Source organism: Acartia tonsa, chromosome 2, assembly GCF_053477335.1.
Source record: "Acartia tonsa isolate MP-2025a chromosome 2, ASM5347733v1, whole genome shotgun sequence".
NCBI classification, from domain to species: Eukaryota; Metazoa; Arthropoda; class Copepoda; order Calanoida; family Acartiidae; genus Acartia; species Acartia tonsa.
Genome location: NC_137261.1, coordinates 6,007,671 through 6,026,613, shown reverse-complemented (window position 1 = coordinate 6,026,613; position 18,943 = coordinate 6,007,671). Strand labels below are relative to the sequence as shown.

At 32.4% G+C, this 18,943-nt stretch overlaps 2 protein-coding genes across 2 annotated transcripts in view; both read left to right on the top strand.

Moving 5' to 3' along the window:
- The window catches only part of LOC145334972 (high affinity cAMP-specific and IBMX-insensitive 3',5'-cyclic phosphodiesterase 8A-like), a 108,304-nt gene extending 93,014 nt beyond the window's left edge, over window positions 1-15,290 (top strand). Inside the window, exons 15-26 of the mRNA XM_080180618.1 lie at window positions 551-616; window positions 1,116-1,178; window positions 1,763-1,810; window positions 2,557-2,618; window positions 4,064-4,186; window positions 4,776-4,938; window positions 7,902-8,007; window positions 8,888-9,024; window positions 10,034-10,189; window positions 11,228-11,350; window positions 12,248-12,377; window positions 14,591-15,290. Coding sequence (XP_080036744.1) covers window positions 551-616; window positions 1,116-1,178; window positions 1,763-1,810; window positions 2,557-2,618; window positions 4,064-4,186; window positions 4,776-4,938; window positions 7,902-8,007; window positions 8,888-9,024; window positions 10,034-10,189; window positions 11,228-11,350; window positions 12,248-12,377; window positions 14,591-15,033 — 1,620 coding nt within the window. The 3' untranslated portion in view covers window positions 15,034-15,290. The remainder of the gene's footprint in view (window positions 1-550; window positions 617-1,115; window positions 1,179-1,762; window positions 1,811-2,556; window positions 2,619-4,063; window positions 4,187-4,775; window positions 4,939-7,901; window positions 8,008-8,887; window positions 9,025-10,033; window positions 10,190-11,227; window positions 11,351-12,247; window positions 12,378-14,590) is intronic.
- Window positions 1-18,943, top strand: part of LOC145334989 (uncharacterized) — a 155,809-nt gene that overhangs the window by 100,212 nt on the left and 36,654 nt on the right. The window lies entirely within an intron of this gene.

Sequence of the window (18,943 nt, the reverse complement as noted above, 5' to 3'; positions counted from 1 at the left end):
AATACTGATTTTCATTTTGAAATTTTAATAGCAAAACTACTCTGACAGTCTGGCTAATTTTAAATGTATTTAAGAAAAGGACATCCAAGAATAATGGGATAAAAAAAGTCTTATCCCTCTAAAATAACAACCTCACTATTGTTCAAAGCCCCTAAATAAATATCTCCTTTTTATTTCTACTAGCGGCTACGCCCCTAGCCTCTAAAGGCTTTGCCCAAAGAAGTATTTTTACATTCTCTATTATCTACCTAGCCGAAAAAAATGCGAATAGATCGCAAATTTTCGCAAATAAATGGCGAATTCGCAAAATTCGTAAAAAAATTGGGGGGGGGGGGAATTTTTCTGGTTTTTAAGGGGGTTTGGGGTGTCTCACTCCCAAAAAAATAGCCTAAAACCACCACAGGACCAGTAGGTTTATTCCCTGAAGAGTAGAATCCGATCGGTTCAGTAGGGACAGACGGACGGAAAGATAGACATCAAGCTACTTTGTATTATAGATACTACTGGATGCTATCATCATATTCTTAATATATTTTCTATTTTTTTGCAGGTTATCAACATAATCTTGGCAGCACAAGAGAATCAACCCGTTTATATTGCACAGGCGCTAGATAAGGTAGAGAGATAGATAGATAGATAGATTGATGATTGGAGGCGTGGTTACGTTTCGGGTACCAGTCCTCTCCACGTCATCATTGAACATACTTTGCATTTTTAATTGCAATGTAACGCGATCAATCGCCTAAGGTAACTAGTACCCGTCAGACGACCAACCCATTGATTTCACGACCTTTGTCGGAGACTCCTAAGTCATGGTATTTAGTTCCTCCTGTTTGGGGCCAAAGCATTCCCCCTGCTCTAACTATTTATGTCGCGTATCTGACATAGCAGCAGAAGGAACCATTTTTAACGTCTTTAATTATGACGCAGTGTCGGACCGAGATTCAAACCTATCACCTTCTTGACGACGAGCGGATACGCTACCTGTTGAGCAACGGTCTTGGGTTAGACTGACAGACACACAGACAGATAGAAACATACTATATGAATTATTTATCATTATTTATACTGTTAGATAAACAACTTTTATTAAGTTATTGTTTTGTTTTGTTTAGGTTGTTGAGATATTAAAATTAAGTGGTAGCAGTGAACTTTTTAATCCGGAGCTTTTGGATAAGGTAAAATATTCTTTTTTTTTAATTAATAATTACATAAATTAAGTTTTTAATGAATTGTATTACAAATTTTAAGGGGAAAAAATTGTTTATTTAATACAGGAATAGTTTTTTATCGCATCGTATAATAGACAGCTTTTCGCGGATATTTAAATGTAAAATTATAGGATTAAAATTAGTTTTGTATGCCCCTAGGGCAGAGGCCGAGAAACGGTTCTAATTCAGCGGATATTAATCGGTTTCGAAACCATACTGGAAAATATCAATTTTTTTGCATTATTTTATTGTAATGGGAAGATTTATATTTTGATTATTTTAGGCAAAGCTAGGAAGACACTATTTCAATTTTTAGATTAGTATAATAAATGATTTTAACGATTCTCCTAGTGTTAACCGCCTCTATAGCCGACCGTCATATAGCTGAATAAAACTACAGTTGTTATTTGTCAAATAGTCGCCGGAGTCGCTAGATACAGAAAATTTGCAGCTGCAATTTTGTTTAACCTTCGCTGATAATTTTGTCATTTTTCTTATATCTCATTAAATATTAATTAATTATTGTGACCTTAATTAATATTTTGTTTCAGGAAAAGAAGGATTTGGTTACGAAAGACCTTCTGGGAGCTCTTTTAGCAGTAAGTCACTTTATCTCTACTTAATTTAAATTTTACATTTCCATTAAGATAAGTCAGGAGTCTTAAAGGATAAGACAATGGACTTTGATATATTGATATGTATTCTTAATATTCAAAAACAGTGATACACAATCTGTAAATTGAAATTATATGTTTTAAAGTTTGAAATAGTCTAAGAATTAGCCGTCGTTTTAATCAGGGCTAGGCAGCCGCGCGTTAGCCGCGACTAATCCTTAAATTGGATGCGTTGAAAATTGTTTGCCATATTTAGGTCAGGTTTAGACTTCTTGCTGATTTGTAATTGTAAAAGGTTGATTGCCCTGTAGCTTACAGGCGGCTGCCAAGACCTGCTTTTAATATAAATTTTCAAATAGCTTTTCAAAATAAAATAATAAACATGTCTGTTTTAGTAGAATTTTAGAGTATTTGTCACCTTAACCGTTTGAGTAGAACAATTGATATGTAAAAAAAAGAACTTTCATGATAATGTTAGGAAAAACAAGGTTTAGTAGAGCGTCGCAGGTATGAGGGGTATGGTCAGAAAGAAAGGGGATAATGGGCTGTTTATTAAATTAGTCCCCAAAGTGTCCAAACGTTCAAACCGCTAACTGTAATCTACAGAAGGTGTAATTTTGTATATAAACATTGGGGATGTGAATCAATTTATCGGCCATTGTCTTATCCCTTTAGAATTTTTATGTTGTCCTATCTTATTAAATGTATGTACCTTATATAATTAAATTTAGAATGCAGATCCTGAAACTAAGAACAATCAAAAAAGAAGATCTTCCACAGAGAAAGCTGTAAGGTTAGAATATTTACCTTTGCTTTTCATAAAATTAGCGGCTATGCTCCTAGAAGACCTTAGAGGCACTTAAGAGGGGGGGGGGAGGGGGGGGGTTAACAGCGAAAAAGATAAATAATTTGTTATTGAAAGGGTGAATATAACTTCCCCCATACTAGTATTAGACCTTATCTGGACCTTTAAGAATGTTAACTGTAAAGGAGAACCATATTGGTTAAGCAATTAGTGAAATCCTTTGCTACAGACAGAAAAGCTTACTACTTTATATAATAGGATTATTGGCTTCGCCCCTAGCCTCATGTGGCTTTACTTTGAGAGGTTCTCAACCCTTTTCCCCCAAATTTGATTTTATTTCCTGATTCATTTTTTAAATTGAAAATATAAAAATGATTTAAGTTGTGGGTAATCTAATTTTATTCAATTATCTTCCTAAAAACTTTTCATGAATGGATAAATAGATTTTCTTCAACAAGTTTTACAATTTGGTCAATGTGTAGTTAAGAAGAACATTTTTTTTTACATTTTTAGAAACAGAGTACTTTTTTTGGTGGTTTTATCATTTTAAACCGTACCTTTTTACCAGACCATGTTTACCTTTTTAGAGAAAGAAAGAATACATATTTTGATTTTTTTAAGAATTTCTATTATTATGAGAAAAAAAATAACTTATTTGTCTAATAAGCTTTTTTTCAATCTTTCTTTTAAAAATCCCTGTAACATCTATTCATATTCAAACACAAAAAGGATCTGACTTTCATAAAGGTCCTTCTGGCCTTTTTCAGTAATATTTGCCCTTGTCCTTCATAGAATGGAAAATTATATATATAAAAAAAAAATTCTTTATGTATCTTTTATCTGAAAAGATTTCCACATAATAATAATCGTAAGTAGGGTGAATCTGATGTCATTATTTTTCAATATACGTAGGAAAAACTTGTCTGTCAGTCAAAATATTGTTTTATGGTTCAGTAAAGATATAGTATAAGTCTTTACTGTCTTAATATGTTACAAAAGTATTTTAAGTCGTTAAGATTATAAATTTCTCAGCCAATGAAAAAGATAATAGTTTTAAATGAAAGTCTTTCAAAGCGGCGGTCTTAAAAAAGTTTTCTTATGTTGTAAAATTTGTCAGCCATTCCGTAAGAATTTAATCTTAAATTTTGATCAGGGCAAAGTCTATTAAAATTTAATGTTCTTTAATTTTAAGATGTTTTTATGTCAATACATATATGCGCACAGAGATTGTAAGCTTTTTTCGTAGCGGGACAAAGTGTCTCAAAAATCAGCCATGTGACTTTATGATTATCCATCTCTTTTTTAGGGATTTTCTTTCTCACTTCTCCTCTCATCTTCTTTATTATTATGACGTCACATTGCTGATTTTTTTGACACTTTGTCAAGTACCTTTTTTTCTATTAAAAATCTAAATTTGGTCTTGTTTTGTTCAGTTTCAGTCAGCGCCCCTCCTTGCCAACCCTGGAGGTGACTCCTGTCCAGATTGGAGAACTTCTCAGCACCTCTCTCAACTGGGACTTCCAAATATTCAAACTAGAAGAGGTCACTGAGCGTAGGTGGGTTTTATGATTGTTTTATAGCGAAGCAACTCTCCAATTGCCATATTTCCTTTTATGACAACAATTGTTTATTCAAAACTAAACTTACGGTTTAGTATCGTGAATATCAACGTTGTAAAATTAACTTCTTTGACAAAAAAATCTAATTTAAAATTTGTTATGCAAAATATCATCTTTTAAAATTTCATTGGCTTCTTTATGTCTAATTTGACCCCAATTTACGTTGTTTCGTTAAATTTGCTAATTTGCTCGTCGCTCACTTCTTCTGAAAAAGATTTAAAAAAAGGTAATGTAGGCGAAAGTAAAACTAATAATTTGATCATTTTTGGTGTCAAAGCTTTTTTCTTTTATATCATACTAGTTAGTGCGGCTTTAGCATCTAGAGGTCTATATTCGAAAATTTAAAAAATAACCTAAAACATTCCCAATACTTTAATCTTGAAATAGTCTAAAACCATCTGGGGACCAATGTGAAGGTTCCCTAAACTAAAGAACTCAATCTGTTCTGTAGGTATTGAAGTCTTGAGCTAAAGACAAAAAACCTTACTACTTTATATAATAGTATATATATATAATTTAATTTTAGACCGCTGTTATGGCTGGGCATGAACCTGTTATCCAAATTTGACGTGGCGTCAACCCTGGGTGTGGAGGAGAGTGTGGTGCAGAACTGGCTCACTCTCATTGAGTCCAACTATCATTCTTCCAACTCATATCACAACTCTACACATGCGGCCGATGTACTTCAGGTCGGTTTATGCAGAAACCATCAAATAGTGCCTAATAAAAAATGACGTTTACAATACAAATGACCAATAATAGGCCAGTATACATTTATACTGACCAATGGTGAAATATATGCTGACCTGTCATTGGTCAATTGTATTTTATGACGTCATTTTTTGGAGCACTAGTCAAAATTGGGTTCTTTATTTACAGGAAAGCCTGGTATTGGTTATATACATATATTAAGTCATAGTTGGGGTATCAAAAACAAATATTTAATCCTTAAAGGGAGTGTGAACGTAAAAATTTCTCATCTGATTATCAAATCTTAACATTTACTAAGCACATTTCACTACACTGATCAACCAAAAATGTCCTATTCACAAAAATATCCAGAAATAATGCCTTGATTTTATGGTATTTTGAGAGGGAAAAAGGAAAAAACAGGGAAAATCTGAACGTTTTTGTTTCTTATAATGTTTGTAGGGATATTTAACTTGTCATATATAGTTGAAACAATTTACTTACTGTTAAGGATTTATTTTATGCTATAAAATTGCCAATTTGTTTTTTTATAACGTAGTAATTAGGTAATAAAGACATATTTTAAATTCGTATTATTGACAAAAAAATACCTCACTGTCTACAAAGGGTTGAATCTCATAGGTTATATAAAATAATAATATCCTTTTTTATTGTGTTAAACAATAAATAACCCACTTTGGAGAATTAGTTTACACTTTTATTAGACTGTTTATAAAGAAATATTGCGTCTTTATTATTTACAAATTTGTAATTAAAGGTGGGCGAGAGATGGGCCATTTAAAGTTAATTGGATACTAATAAAAAACCTGTTTCTGGCTTTGTTATTGTATTTGGTTTTCAATAAAAAAATATTGCTTATTTTATCAATTTCTAAGTAACTATACATTGGATTAAAGCAAGGATTATGTTAAAAGCCAGCTTAACTGTTAGGAAAAATCTAGAACTATGTGAAAAAGTTTAATTTTAGCTATAATGGGAGAAAAAAGCAATTTAATGCACATTTTATATAATACGGAAAATTTCTTCCTTTCCCCGTACCTTATAAAAATCGTCGGAAAAAGCCGTTTTTTAAGCAATCAAAAGCGCGTTTTGCTCTATCTGTGAGATATTATGAATGAGATAATGTTAGGATTTTATATTAAGATGAGAAAAATTTACGTTCACAGTCCCTTTAATAGCAATTAAGAAAATTAATAAATTGATTTAATGCATTTTCGACTTAAGGAACGTGTTTGATAATTAAATCATTTAACATTTTAATTTTTTATTTTAATGTTAATCTTACTTAATTTTAAAGAAATTGATAATTTAGAAATCTTTAATCTTAAATTGAGGAGCAAATATTATATTGTTTTTGCTATCCTTTTTTTAGTAGCGAAGCTACTCTATAATTCACTTTGTCCGTCCGTCAGTCAGTCAGTCAGTCAGTCCGTCAGTCCGTCAGTCCGTCAGTCCGTAACGCTATGGGGGAAATGGGATTTACTCAGCTCCTATAAAAGATAGAATGCTGAAATTTCTTGTCAACATTCCCATTATTAAGGAGCACAATTGACTATAAAACATCATTTGCGGTCGGACCGATTTTTAGCAGGTTTTAGGCTATTTTTATATTTTTCACATTTTTCTCCATATCTTCAGTGTTTATGGTCCGATTTTCAAAATTTTTTCAGTTACAGATATCAAAATTAAATTTCCTGTCGTTTAAAGAAACAATCATGAAGGCCAGACTGCCTTTTTAGCAGGTTTAAGGCTATTTTTATATTTTTCACATTTTTCTCCATATCTTCAGTGTATGGTCCGATTTTCAAAATTTTTTCAGTTATAGATATTAAAAATTAAATTTCCCGTCTTTTAAAGAAGACAACCATGACGGCCAGACTGCCTTTCAGCAGGTTTTAGGCTGTTTTTTTATATTTTTAACATTTTTCTCCATATCTTCAGTGTTTATAGTCCGATTTTCAAAATTTTTTCAGTTGGAGATATCAAAATTAAATTTCCCGCCTTTAAAGGAAATAGCCATGACGGCCAGACTGCCTTTTTGGCAGGTTTTAGGCTATTTATAAATATATTTAACACTTTTTTCCATATCTTCAGTGTATATGGTCCGATTTTCCAAATTTTTAAAGTTTTTAAGGATTTAAAAATTAAATTTTTTGTCGTTTTAAGAAAACAACCATGGCGGCCAGACTGCCTTTTATCAGGTTTTTGGCTATTTTTATATGTTTTACATATTTCCCAAGATCTTTGTTTATTTTGATCTAATTTTCAAACTTTTATGGGATATCAGTATCAAAATAATTTTTCCTATTGTTATGAGCATCTTTAAAATAATTTACTTTGACCATCGTCATCATACAAAATAAAACAAGGTTTCATATTTATTTTATCCAATAAATCTATTCTTGATTTTAGTAAAAACCTTTTAAATCTACCTGTACGTATTCCCATCTACGATTTTTTGTGCTTCGCTACTTATGGATGTTGTCATCCTTGTTGTGAATTAATTTAGCAATGATCAACGTCAATCCGTTGAGCATAACAAAATTCCTTTTAATTAGTAGATCTACGAAAGAAAGTGTATGTTATCTAGCCTAAAAATACGTCAATCTAAAATATTTTTAATAAGTAAAAGTTGAATATTTATTGTAAGATTTAAGTTAAGTTAAATATGCAATATGCTTAGAGTTCTTCTTGGTGATATAATTGTTTGAAAACTTACAATAATATTTTAATGGATTTATTATTACTTGGATCTTAAACCTGATTGTCATGAACTCTAATATAGTTAAACTTTTAGTATATAACCTTTCTCCTCCTTTACCAAAAATCCTCCTTTCCTACTGGATGAACTAACTAACCATGTAAGCAATCTAAATTGACGTCAATTTTTCCCCTGTCATAATACCCACGTATATTCTATAGGTATACATTTATTTTTTAGGCGTCCGCTTACTTTCTGGAGAAATCTCGGATAAAAAATCAATTTGATCCTCTGGACGAACTTATCATTCTCATTGCTGCAATCATTCACGATGTAGATCATCCAGGTATAGTTTTCTTTGCAGGGAGACATGCCACCTGAGGCAAAACTATGATATCTGAACCTGATAATATTTTTCCCCAGGTGCCCTACCCTAGCTCATGCTTTTTTAGAATACTAGCGGCTCCGCCTCTAGCATCTAGGGGCTCTATATCTAAGGAATATGGAAGGGCAGTATAATAGCCTAAAACCTACCCTCCGTACTTTTTATAAAAAATAAAATAGCCTAAAACCATCCCGAGACCTATAAGAAGCTTCACTGTAAAGAAGGACTATATCGGTTCAGCGGTTAGCGAGATCCTTCGCTACAGACAAAAAAGCTTACTCATTTATATGTTAGGATAGCTAAACTACTTTGGTATTTTTGTTTGTCCGATAAAATCTCGCTACCCACTGAGCCGCTTTAGTTCTTCAATTTAGGAAATCTATCATTGTACCATGACATGGTTTTAGGCTATTGTATTTCATATTTAAGTCTATGGATCTGGCAAGCCTATTTTTCTGTCCCTTTCCCTAGACAGAGCCGCCAGTATTATAAAAAAATATTTTAAATACACAGGTAGAAACTCCGCCTTCTTGTGTAACTCTGGAAGTGAGCAAGCTATACTATATATATAATAATTATATAAATATATACACAGGTAGAAACTCCGCCTTCTTGTGTAACTCTGGTAGTGAGCTAGCTATACTGTATATATAATAATTATATAAATATATACACAGGTAGAAACTCCGCCTTCTTGTGTAACTCTGGAAGTGAGCTAGCTATACTATATATATAATAATTATATAAATATATACACAGGTAGAAACTCCGCCTTCTTGTGTAACTCTGGTAGTGAGCTAGCTATACTGTATATATAATAATTATATAAATATATACACAGGTAGAAACTCCGCCTTCTTGTGTAACTCTGGAAGTGAGCTAGCTATACTGTATAATGACACAACTGTGCTAGAGAATCATCATATCGCCCTTGGATTCAAACTCACCATATCACACTCCACTGTCAATATTTTCCAGGTAGTTATTTTATAGAAAAAAAGAAAGGGAAAATATGTTCCAGTATGGCATTGAAACCGATTAAGAACCGGTTTTCAGCAATACTGAAAAATCTTGTATAGTATCGCATTACAGACACATTTCTAGGAATATTAAAATTTAAATCATAAATTTAATACCAACTTTGTTAGCCCGGGCCTTCGGACCCTCGGAGCTAACAAAACTGGTTTTAATCTTATAATAAATTGAAGAGATTAATGATAAAAATTATATATTTTCAACCACTTAATCTTTTTTCCATTATTAACTAATCATTGGTGGACAAAAGCCTTTGTGTGAAGTCACCTCTTAATGATCTAAATTGTTTGGCTAGCCTAAGAAATTATATAGGCTTTTGCTTGAACCTAATAAAGTGTCTGACTCTGATTATGACGTAAAAAAATTAGCCAATGAGAGGCCAGTATACACTGTAATTAACCAATGGTAAAATTTATATTGGCCTCTCATTGGTTAATTTTTTTACGTCATAATCAGAGTCAGACACTTTTACTAGGTTCCTTTTGCTCAATAAATTTTTTATATAAATTTTCTGGTCAAAAAATTATATTATCACGACTGCTACTAAAGATTTTATTCTTGTAACTTGTTGTGTTGACTTCCTCGTTAACCTAAAAAAACAATATATCATAAACATTACAAAACTATCTATAATACAAATTGGAATTATGTCTTTTTGTCCTTCCATTCGTCCGTTCCTAAGTACGTACAAAAAAAAATTGAAGCAGCTTATTGTGCCAAATAAAAATGACGTCATACGATACAAATAACCAATGATAGGCCAGTATATTTTGTAATTGACTAATGGTGAAATGTATACTGGCCTATCATTTGGCATTTGTATTGTAAGACGTCATTTTTTAGTATGCACTATAAGCTGCTTTGTTTGAATTTTATAATTTTGGATGTTTGAGGCATAAATTTAAGTAGAACATATTTTCATAAAACTTTACCAAAACTTAATCTGTTTTAGAACCTAGACAAGGAGACGTTCCGCATGGTACGGAAGGGTCTTATCGACACAGTACTCGCCACCGACATGTCCAAACACTTCATACATCTCAACAAGTTCAAGACAGCCCTTGGTGTCGCCATTGAAGAGGATTCACTCAGCGATTTTGGGTCACAGGTGAAGTAATCTTTTATCTTTATGTTCATTTAGATCTCAGAACGGAAAAAACAATACTTCATTGATTATTATTAAGCAAGTTTTATATCAATTTAACATATTGTTAAAAACAAAAAAATCAATTTGCATTGAATTTAGCAAAAGTATAAAATGTTTCTTTTTCATCAAAGTTTCCAATTTATATTTATGTAAAGAAAAAGAATTGCATTTAATCTAAAGTTTCCAATAAATTTAGAAGCTATTTTTGTGTAGTAAGTTTTTCAAATATATTTTGTTACTGTAAACCCTATCCGTAGTACTAATTTATCTGGGTGTTATGAAACAGAAAAAAAGTATAATTTTTGTTGTTTTTTTAACTGATCACATTTACATATTACAATTTGATACTTGGCTGTATTTTTTTTATTAAAGATGTTGAATTGATATTACTGTGCTATTTATAGAATTATATTATGTTATACAGCTTTCTTATGCGAAAAGTTTTCCTGTATATAGGTATACATAATATGAATGTATTAGTTTTTCTTCAAAATTTTAATATGAAGAAATGTGCCTAAAGCAAAGGCTTGCAGAGGATTTTGCCAGGGGATGCGCAAACCGCACCCGAAATTTTGACATATCCATTACGATTTTTGACAACCCCCCTTGATCCAATATCGAGTGCAGTGTATTACAGACAACAAGAGGGTGTAATTTTAGTGTAGGGGGGGGGGGGGGGGTAGATGCACCCCCCTATGCATCCACGTTCCTATTGGAAAGTCAAAAAGCATCTCTGTATTGGTAATTTTTTTAATACCCCGTTTAAGTAACATGTGACTTTTTTACCCAGACAACCGTCTTGGCCTTTTTGTGGGGGGGGGGGGGGTGGTGTAGATCCTTGTCAAGGGTATAAAAATGAGTGGATACTTAGGGGGAGTGTATTCAAATTCCTTGATTTTGCCAGGGGGTGTATACAATTTTTCTGCAGGCCTCTGTTTAAAAGCCTAATAAACACAAAAAATATTAAAATTAAATAAATAAATAATAAATATATTGAAGGCGGAGGAGAAAAGTATGATAAGACGAATGCTGATCAAATGTGCCGACGTATCTAATCCTGCGCGACCCCTCAATGTGTGCAGAGAATGGGCGGTCAGAATTGCAGAGGAATATTTCTGCCAGGTAAAACAATTTTGTTCAGTTTGACCGCAGAAAGAAAGTAAAGAAGGTATTTTTTAACTTTGTTGGGTTAAAAGTAGTTGCATTATGTAATATGCAAGTGGTTACAAATGACGTAATCACGACATGAAATTTTTCGGGAATAGTCCCTTTCGTAACATCGCCCCATAAGGGGCGATTCGTCGTATTTCTAAAATGGCTTTTTATAGGTTATTTTAGGTTAGATTAGGTTATATTGGGTTCGGTGATTACCCCACATGGTTAGGTGATTGGCCCCGCAGGGTTAGAGCCCCCCGCAGTGGCTAGAAATAGGAGAAAAGCTACTGTGAAAAATACGAAGAATCGCCCCATAAGGTGCGATGTTACGAAAGAGACTATACCCAAGTTTTCCTATTTAACCCTTGTTTTGGAGCTGGAAAAAGTATCTTGTAAAAAAGTTGACAAATTAAAAACGTTAAGCCGAAATACCCAATAGACGTCAAATTACAAGCCACCTTTACAAGCTTTCATTGATTGTTATTTTTATCGACTATCTGGCATTAAACAAAGTGGCCATGGCTGATATAGTATTGAAATAACGATGTCTTGAGGACTATTTACTTGAAAGATATGTTCCCGAGTTCTATCATAATTAGACTGACATTTAAGCTTTTATTTTTTTAATTTGCATAAAAGATTGCCACTATCAATCTATATCCACTATAAATAATACAAAGTAGAATGATTTATATTTTTCTGCCTGGTTCTCTGGAAATTCCTTATGTGATGGGCCACCTATCACCCCCAATTTTTCCCCAAAAAAGAAAATGCGCTTTTGAGCCTATAGAAGGTCTATTAAAACGATATTCTAATAACCACTCACGTTTTTCGTTAACATAACAAAATTTAATCACTTTTTAGACAAGCGAGGAGAAGAACCTTGGCCTACCAGTTGTAATGCCTCAGTTTGATAAATCCTCATGCTCCATTCCTCAGTCACAACTTGGATTCTATGATTATTTCATTATTCACATGTTCGAGGCTTGGCACGGTAATTTTAATAATTTTTAGAAGCGCAGCTACCCCATATATGTATAAGTATGTATTTCTGTAAAACAAAGATTCCTATGCATAATCGTGCTCGTATTTTCTGCACCCTGCGGTGTTACCTCATCAAGATATTTCGCCGTAGAGTCGCCTTCGAGCTCGTGCAATATATGAACCGATTCCTATGCTCCCTCGAATTCCAATAGCCATGAATTAACACCTATTTTTTTTGGCGATAAACGTTGGAAAATCGGCCTTTTAAGCAAAAGAGCGAGAGAGAGAGAGAGAAAAAGAGAGATCATACCATTCCCGGCTTAATTTAATAAAGAGTAAGATATGTTTCTCTCTCTCTCTTTAAATTTATGCTACTATTGTGCTACTTACTACGATATCGATGGCGAACTCGCATGCTAACTTTTGCTTGAAAGGCCGATTTTCCAACGTTTATCGCCAAAAAATTAGGTGGTAATTCATAAGCTACCATTTGAGATATCGAACAACGTAGCATGCTACCTTTTTTTAAAAAAAGTTTCCCTGGGACCCAATGTAATCTAACATCACTTGATCTATAGTAAAAAAAACATATGAAAAAAGTCCCTGCATACATACCCCTTATTCTTATTCCTTTTCAATTAATAATTTATATATTCTACTTGGTACTTTTAAGGAAACCGTCTACGTTTGTGCTCTTTAAAATCGTATGCTTTATTAATTATTAATATTTTTTATGCATACATTCGTTTGCTTCTTGAATTAATTTTCCGGATAAAATTTTTTTTTAAAACAAAACACGAGTGAAAAAATGAAATAAAGCATTAAGCCACAAGAAAAAGGAATTCTTTTAGAGAAGCTTGGTTGCTTTAAATAATTAATACTAGCGGCTGAGCCCTCACCTGGAACAAAAACAAATTACCTACGTAAAGGTTTTCCAAAACGTAGAACTTAATAGGAAGATGATTAAAGTACCTTCCACAGATTATGACGTCATACGATAGAATAAACAATGAAAGGCCAGCATAAATTTTACCATTGGTCAATTACAGTGTATACTGGCCTCTCATTGGCTATTCTATTGTATGACGTCATAATCTGTGGAGGAACTTTAATCATCTTCACTTAAGAAATTTTTAGCATTTCACAAAAAAAAATTACTACTTTATATCGTAGTATTTAAAAAAAAAAATAATTTGCAAGTTTTATTCTGCTAAAATGGATAAACATTGAAATCCGGCTTCCTATTCACCAAAAAAAAGAAGAAGGGATTAAAATTTGTAAAAGGAATCAGTCACCTAGAAATATTGATTAAAAAGTTGACAAAATTTAAATGAGATTCTTTCCTATCATTATTTAGAAAAGATAACTTTTAACAAGAATGAAAACATCCATGAGTAGCGAAGTATAAAAAGCACAAAACCATTTTTGCGTATCTTATATTTTATAATAGCATATCAGACAGTTCGACTGAAAATATGACACTAAATAAAGAAAAAAAAATATTTATCTAATTCTCGTGACTCTATCCTTTCGGTGTACTCACCCGGCGGGGCTCTTTTAACCTTTACGAAACCTAACCTTTCCTACATTAAGCATCAAATATGAAAACAGTAAAAGTGTCTGACTATGACGTCAGAAAAAATTAACAATTACCAATAAGAAGCCAGTATTCACTGTGGTAAAATATATAGCGGCCTCTCATTGGTTAATTGTTCATTTTTTCTGACGTCATAGTCAGACACTTTTACTGTTTTCTTTTATTTTTATTGAAAAAAAAACATATTTATCTAATTCTCGTGACTCTATCCTTTCGGTGTACTTTCCCAGCGGGGCCCTTTTAACCTTTACGAAACCTAACCTTTCCTACATTAAGCATCAAATATGAAAACAGTAAAAGTGTCTGACTATGACGTCAGAAAAAATTAACAATTAACCAATAAGAAGCCAGAATTCACTGTGGTAAAATATATAGCGGCCTCTCATTGGTTAATTGTTAATTTTTTCTGACGTCATAGTCGGACACTTTTACTGTTTTCATCAAATATACGTTTGGAAAAATTGTTTTTGTTAGAAGTATGTTATTCGAGGGACCCCGCAAATTAATAATATATCTCATAGAGACCATCCCTCTACCCCTAAATAATAATGAATTATAATTCACAAATCGTTTTAGAAATTTAAACTTCAAATGGTTAAATATTTTTTAAATTCTTTTTTGTTTAGGTTATGTTGACTGTCCTGAACTGACCAACATAATTGACACCAACTATGAATATTGGAAAGAAAAACTGGCGGACGAACAGCAGACCGGTGTCCGGCTCACATTCAAATCCGGCTCCACGCTTTCAATAGCAACACTGTCCGGCGGGATCAGCGGCTTTATTGAGCGACCGGGCCGCCTTCACACAGTCCAGGAGCAGGGTTCGGACGACCTGCAGTCTCCGTCGATATCCGACGTCCTCTCTGATCCTCTAAAGTCTCTGATGAACACACCGAACTCTGAGGATGTTGAAGCTAGTGTGCCACTAATCAATGATGCACATGACAAGTTGGACGCTCTTCCCGCCGACTTGTCGGCCGTCACCCCTGATTTATCCTCGCCGCCAAGTGTGGGCGCAGCGGCCGTGGTGTACGTCGGCGGAGGAACCGCGGATTGCGAGTCCTGACGGATGCAGAATCTAAAAAACACAACTGTTACTTACAAGGATAAAAAAGTTAAGCGTAATCCTGTTTGTGTTTAAAATAATTAAATGTTAATTTGTCTCTTCCAGTGGGTTGCAACCAGGACTTAACAGACGCTAGCCAGCCGCCAATTTACTGCTGGGAAATTATAAGTAAGATATTTGGTTGCCATATAAAAAAACAGTGTAATAGGCAAGAATTAGTTTTTATTTATAAAATGCAGGGAGGGAGGGAGGGGACATGGACTAGTGCACAAAGTTTTATAAACACCTTATCTTATTAAAAAACTTTAGGTACTCTTAATAGATTTCGCTGGTTCCAAACTAATAGTGTTCAAACTTTTCAACCAATAATTTTATCATTTGGAATTTAAATCAATGTATTGGTCATTGTCTTATCCCTTAAGATCCCTGATAGATGGTGGCTGGCCGCTGCAGAGCTCCGGTTATTATACAAGAATTAATTTTTGATACAATAAACTGAGAAAGTAAAAGCTAAATAAATTATATTATTCTACATAATAAAAATTTACATCAATGGAATAAAATTAATTATAGAAATTTAAACACAATTTTATATGCAAATAATAAAAAATAATGATTTATATATAGACTGGTGAAAATTAAACCTAGATTAATTTGATTTTTAAATCTTTGTTATTTGTGAGATTAAATGGGGAGATATATTTGTTATCATTACTTATCATCTTAGTTTTGCATTTATTATAATTTATAAGTTTCATGCATGAAATGTCACCTAGTACAATAAAGGCATTAATTTTATAAAAATCAAACAAACGTTTTTTCAACACTTTTCTTTTAAAATCTTAATCAAAATGTAAAATTAATATCTAATGAAACAAACTTTTTGAAATAATTTAATGAAAGTTTTCAAATAAGCATAATTGTCATTAAAACATTTTTATGGTATTTGAAAAACTTTAATGTTGAAACAAGAAATCAAACTTTTTTATTACCTTATATTAATTAATCTTTATATCATTTTTCAATATTATGAATTAGATGCTGTGAGTATTGGTTTAAAAAATATGACGTAACAAAAAAAATTAGCCAATGAGAGGCCGTTATTGACCAATGGCGGCATGCGTAGTGGACTCTCATTGGCTAATTCTTTTTGTTACGTCATATTTTTTAAACCAATACTCACAGCATCTATGAATTAAATTATTTTTATAAAATCAAAATATAATCTTTCAGTTAAAGAAAGAGCACAAAGCATTTGAATGATATTATAAAGTTTTCTTCATTTATTCATATTTTTGCATTTTCGCACAAAGCATTTTTAATCAAATTGTAATGGTTACCTCTACTTAAATTTTCAATAATTTCTACTTATATTTTAGTGCCATATATCTAATTCTTTAAAAATTCTATTTATATTTAACAAATAAGGTTGAAAGGGGCTAATAATTTAAACAAGAGGCTTTAAATAATTTTTTTTTAATTCAAGCGTAAAAAAAGTGATAATTTTAAGAAATTAAACATTTTATTTTCTAAAAAAAATTTTTTAAAGGTTTGAAAAGAGGGGGGGGGGCGAAAATGGTCGAATTATTTTTAACCCTCCCAAAATTATACCCCGAGTTACAATTTAATGAATGTGGAGGTATCCCCCCTCCACCTCTCCCAACACAAATTTTGGTGCATAAAATGTGGAAATTCGCCTTACTTCAGAAAATTAAGGACAATGAACCAATGTGCGAAGCGCCAAAAAATGTTTGATTGGTTTTTAGTTAAGGGATATTTATTTTTTTAGCCCTTTGTATGGATTAGCCTCTTTGCAACCTCTGTCGCCAAAACAATTACCTGACACAAAATATATAAAAAAAAAACCAGATATTTATAGTTTTATACGATAATAGATAAATAAAATTTTATTTTTAAGCTTGCCATAATAAATATATATATTATATGTAACATGTATAATAAATGTTTTATTTGTATAATAATGTTGTTAATGTTAAAATTTTAAATAATTGTTATAATTTGGCATAAATAATAAATATGTAATGTTATCCTGATCTAAAGGCAATTATAGACCATTTTATTTTGAGCTTGCATATTAATTTGGTAAAATTTTCTTCACAGACTATTTTTTTGGTAAGGATGGGGCCATTGGACTGTAAATTATGCAAATACCCAAAGTTGAATCATCATACACTTTCATTCGTTGGATTAAAAACTTGGCCACTCTTATCTTATCTCGATTAGTTCGCAGTGTCAAAACTTTTTACCAATAATTTAATAGTTATTTCTTTCATCGTATTATAAACCGCTTTCCACGGATATAGAATGTACAATTATAAGATTAAAACTAGTTTTTTAGCCCTGAGGTGCCGAAGGCACGGATTAAAAAACTGGTTTTAATTTTATGATTGTATATTTTATATTCGTAAAAAGCTGTTTATAATACGATCCTAGACATAGTTTTTTTCGTATGGATGAGAACCGGTTCCTATCCACAGGATTCGAATGAATACGAGAAATCTATACATCTATTTTTGTCTATCATTAAAAGGGGGATTGTTGTACATCAATTTATAGTACCATGTCCTATCCCTTAAGATCCCTGAAATTTATGGGTTATTTTTATAGTTTTGAAGGGAGAATTGGTTAGTTCTTACGGGCCTAATTTCTAAATTCCTGTGCACGCATTTTCAAATCTTTTGGGGTTTTCAAGGGGAATTAATATTTATGAAAATTATGATAAGAACGCCAAAATATAAATGTAGTGGAATAGTTTTTTATTGCATCGTTTTATAGACAGCTTTCCGCGGATATTAAAATGAAATTTTAATAGTAAAACCAGTTAATTGTTCGCCATGAGTAACCGACGGCCTGGGCATTTATTTATTTTAATATTTGTGGAAAATTGACTCTAGTACGATGCTATACTTGGTTTTTCAGTGTGGCTGAGAGCCGGTTCTAATCCAGCGGATATTAATCGGTTTGAAAGCCATGTTGGAAAATGAATTAAAGTTGGACAATGTGATATGATGTTATAAAATCTGTAATACAAAATTTTAATGGTGATTTAATAAAGGATATTATTTCCACATGTTTTATTCAAATTAATATTTCTCAATGGATTTATTATTACTTGGATCTTACACCAGATCATCATGTATTTTTATGAAGTGTAACTTGTAGCTGGATAAAATAACGATCCCCTTCTCCTGGATGACAAACAAACTGACAAATATGCGATGTCCAACTTAGCAACCTAATTTTTTTCCATGTCACAAAATCCTCTTATATTTTATGTCGACCATTCATTTATCTATCTAAAGTTATTTCTTTTAAGCTGCCTCTCTACTGGCAAAACGGTATAAAAACGATCTTGAGCTGGGATGTATTTAAAGGTTTTGTAACCACAGCCACAATCAGCCGCCCGCGCGGTTATTTACAAGCTTCAACCGCAGCTGCATTTATGCATGCATCTTTTACGAACCTAAAGTCGCTACCCCAAAAATGCGCGGAGTCGAGAAAGCTGAGCCGCAGCCACATTTTAAAGCAAACATCCGCCGCCAATGTTTTCATTCAGAAACCCAACGCTACACGAGAACGCAATTTTTAGACTCCAAGCGAATATGACAAACTCTATATGACGCCCTATAGAAAAACTTTTTCTAAGGGTGATTTTTCTTAGAGGTTGTGATGCCTTCGGCGAAAATAATCATAAAGCTTCCCAGGATTTATGTGAGTTACACTGTAAAAAAGAACCATATCGGTACAGCGGTTTAGACGCATATTCTGATACTTTTATAAAAAGGATGTATCATGCATTTTCATTTAACTAGCCCGACAAAATTAATTGATAGAATTGAGTCCTGTATGAAATTTATTATATTTTTGAACATACATTACAAATACACAA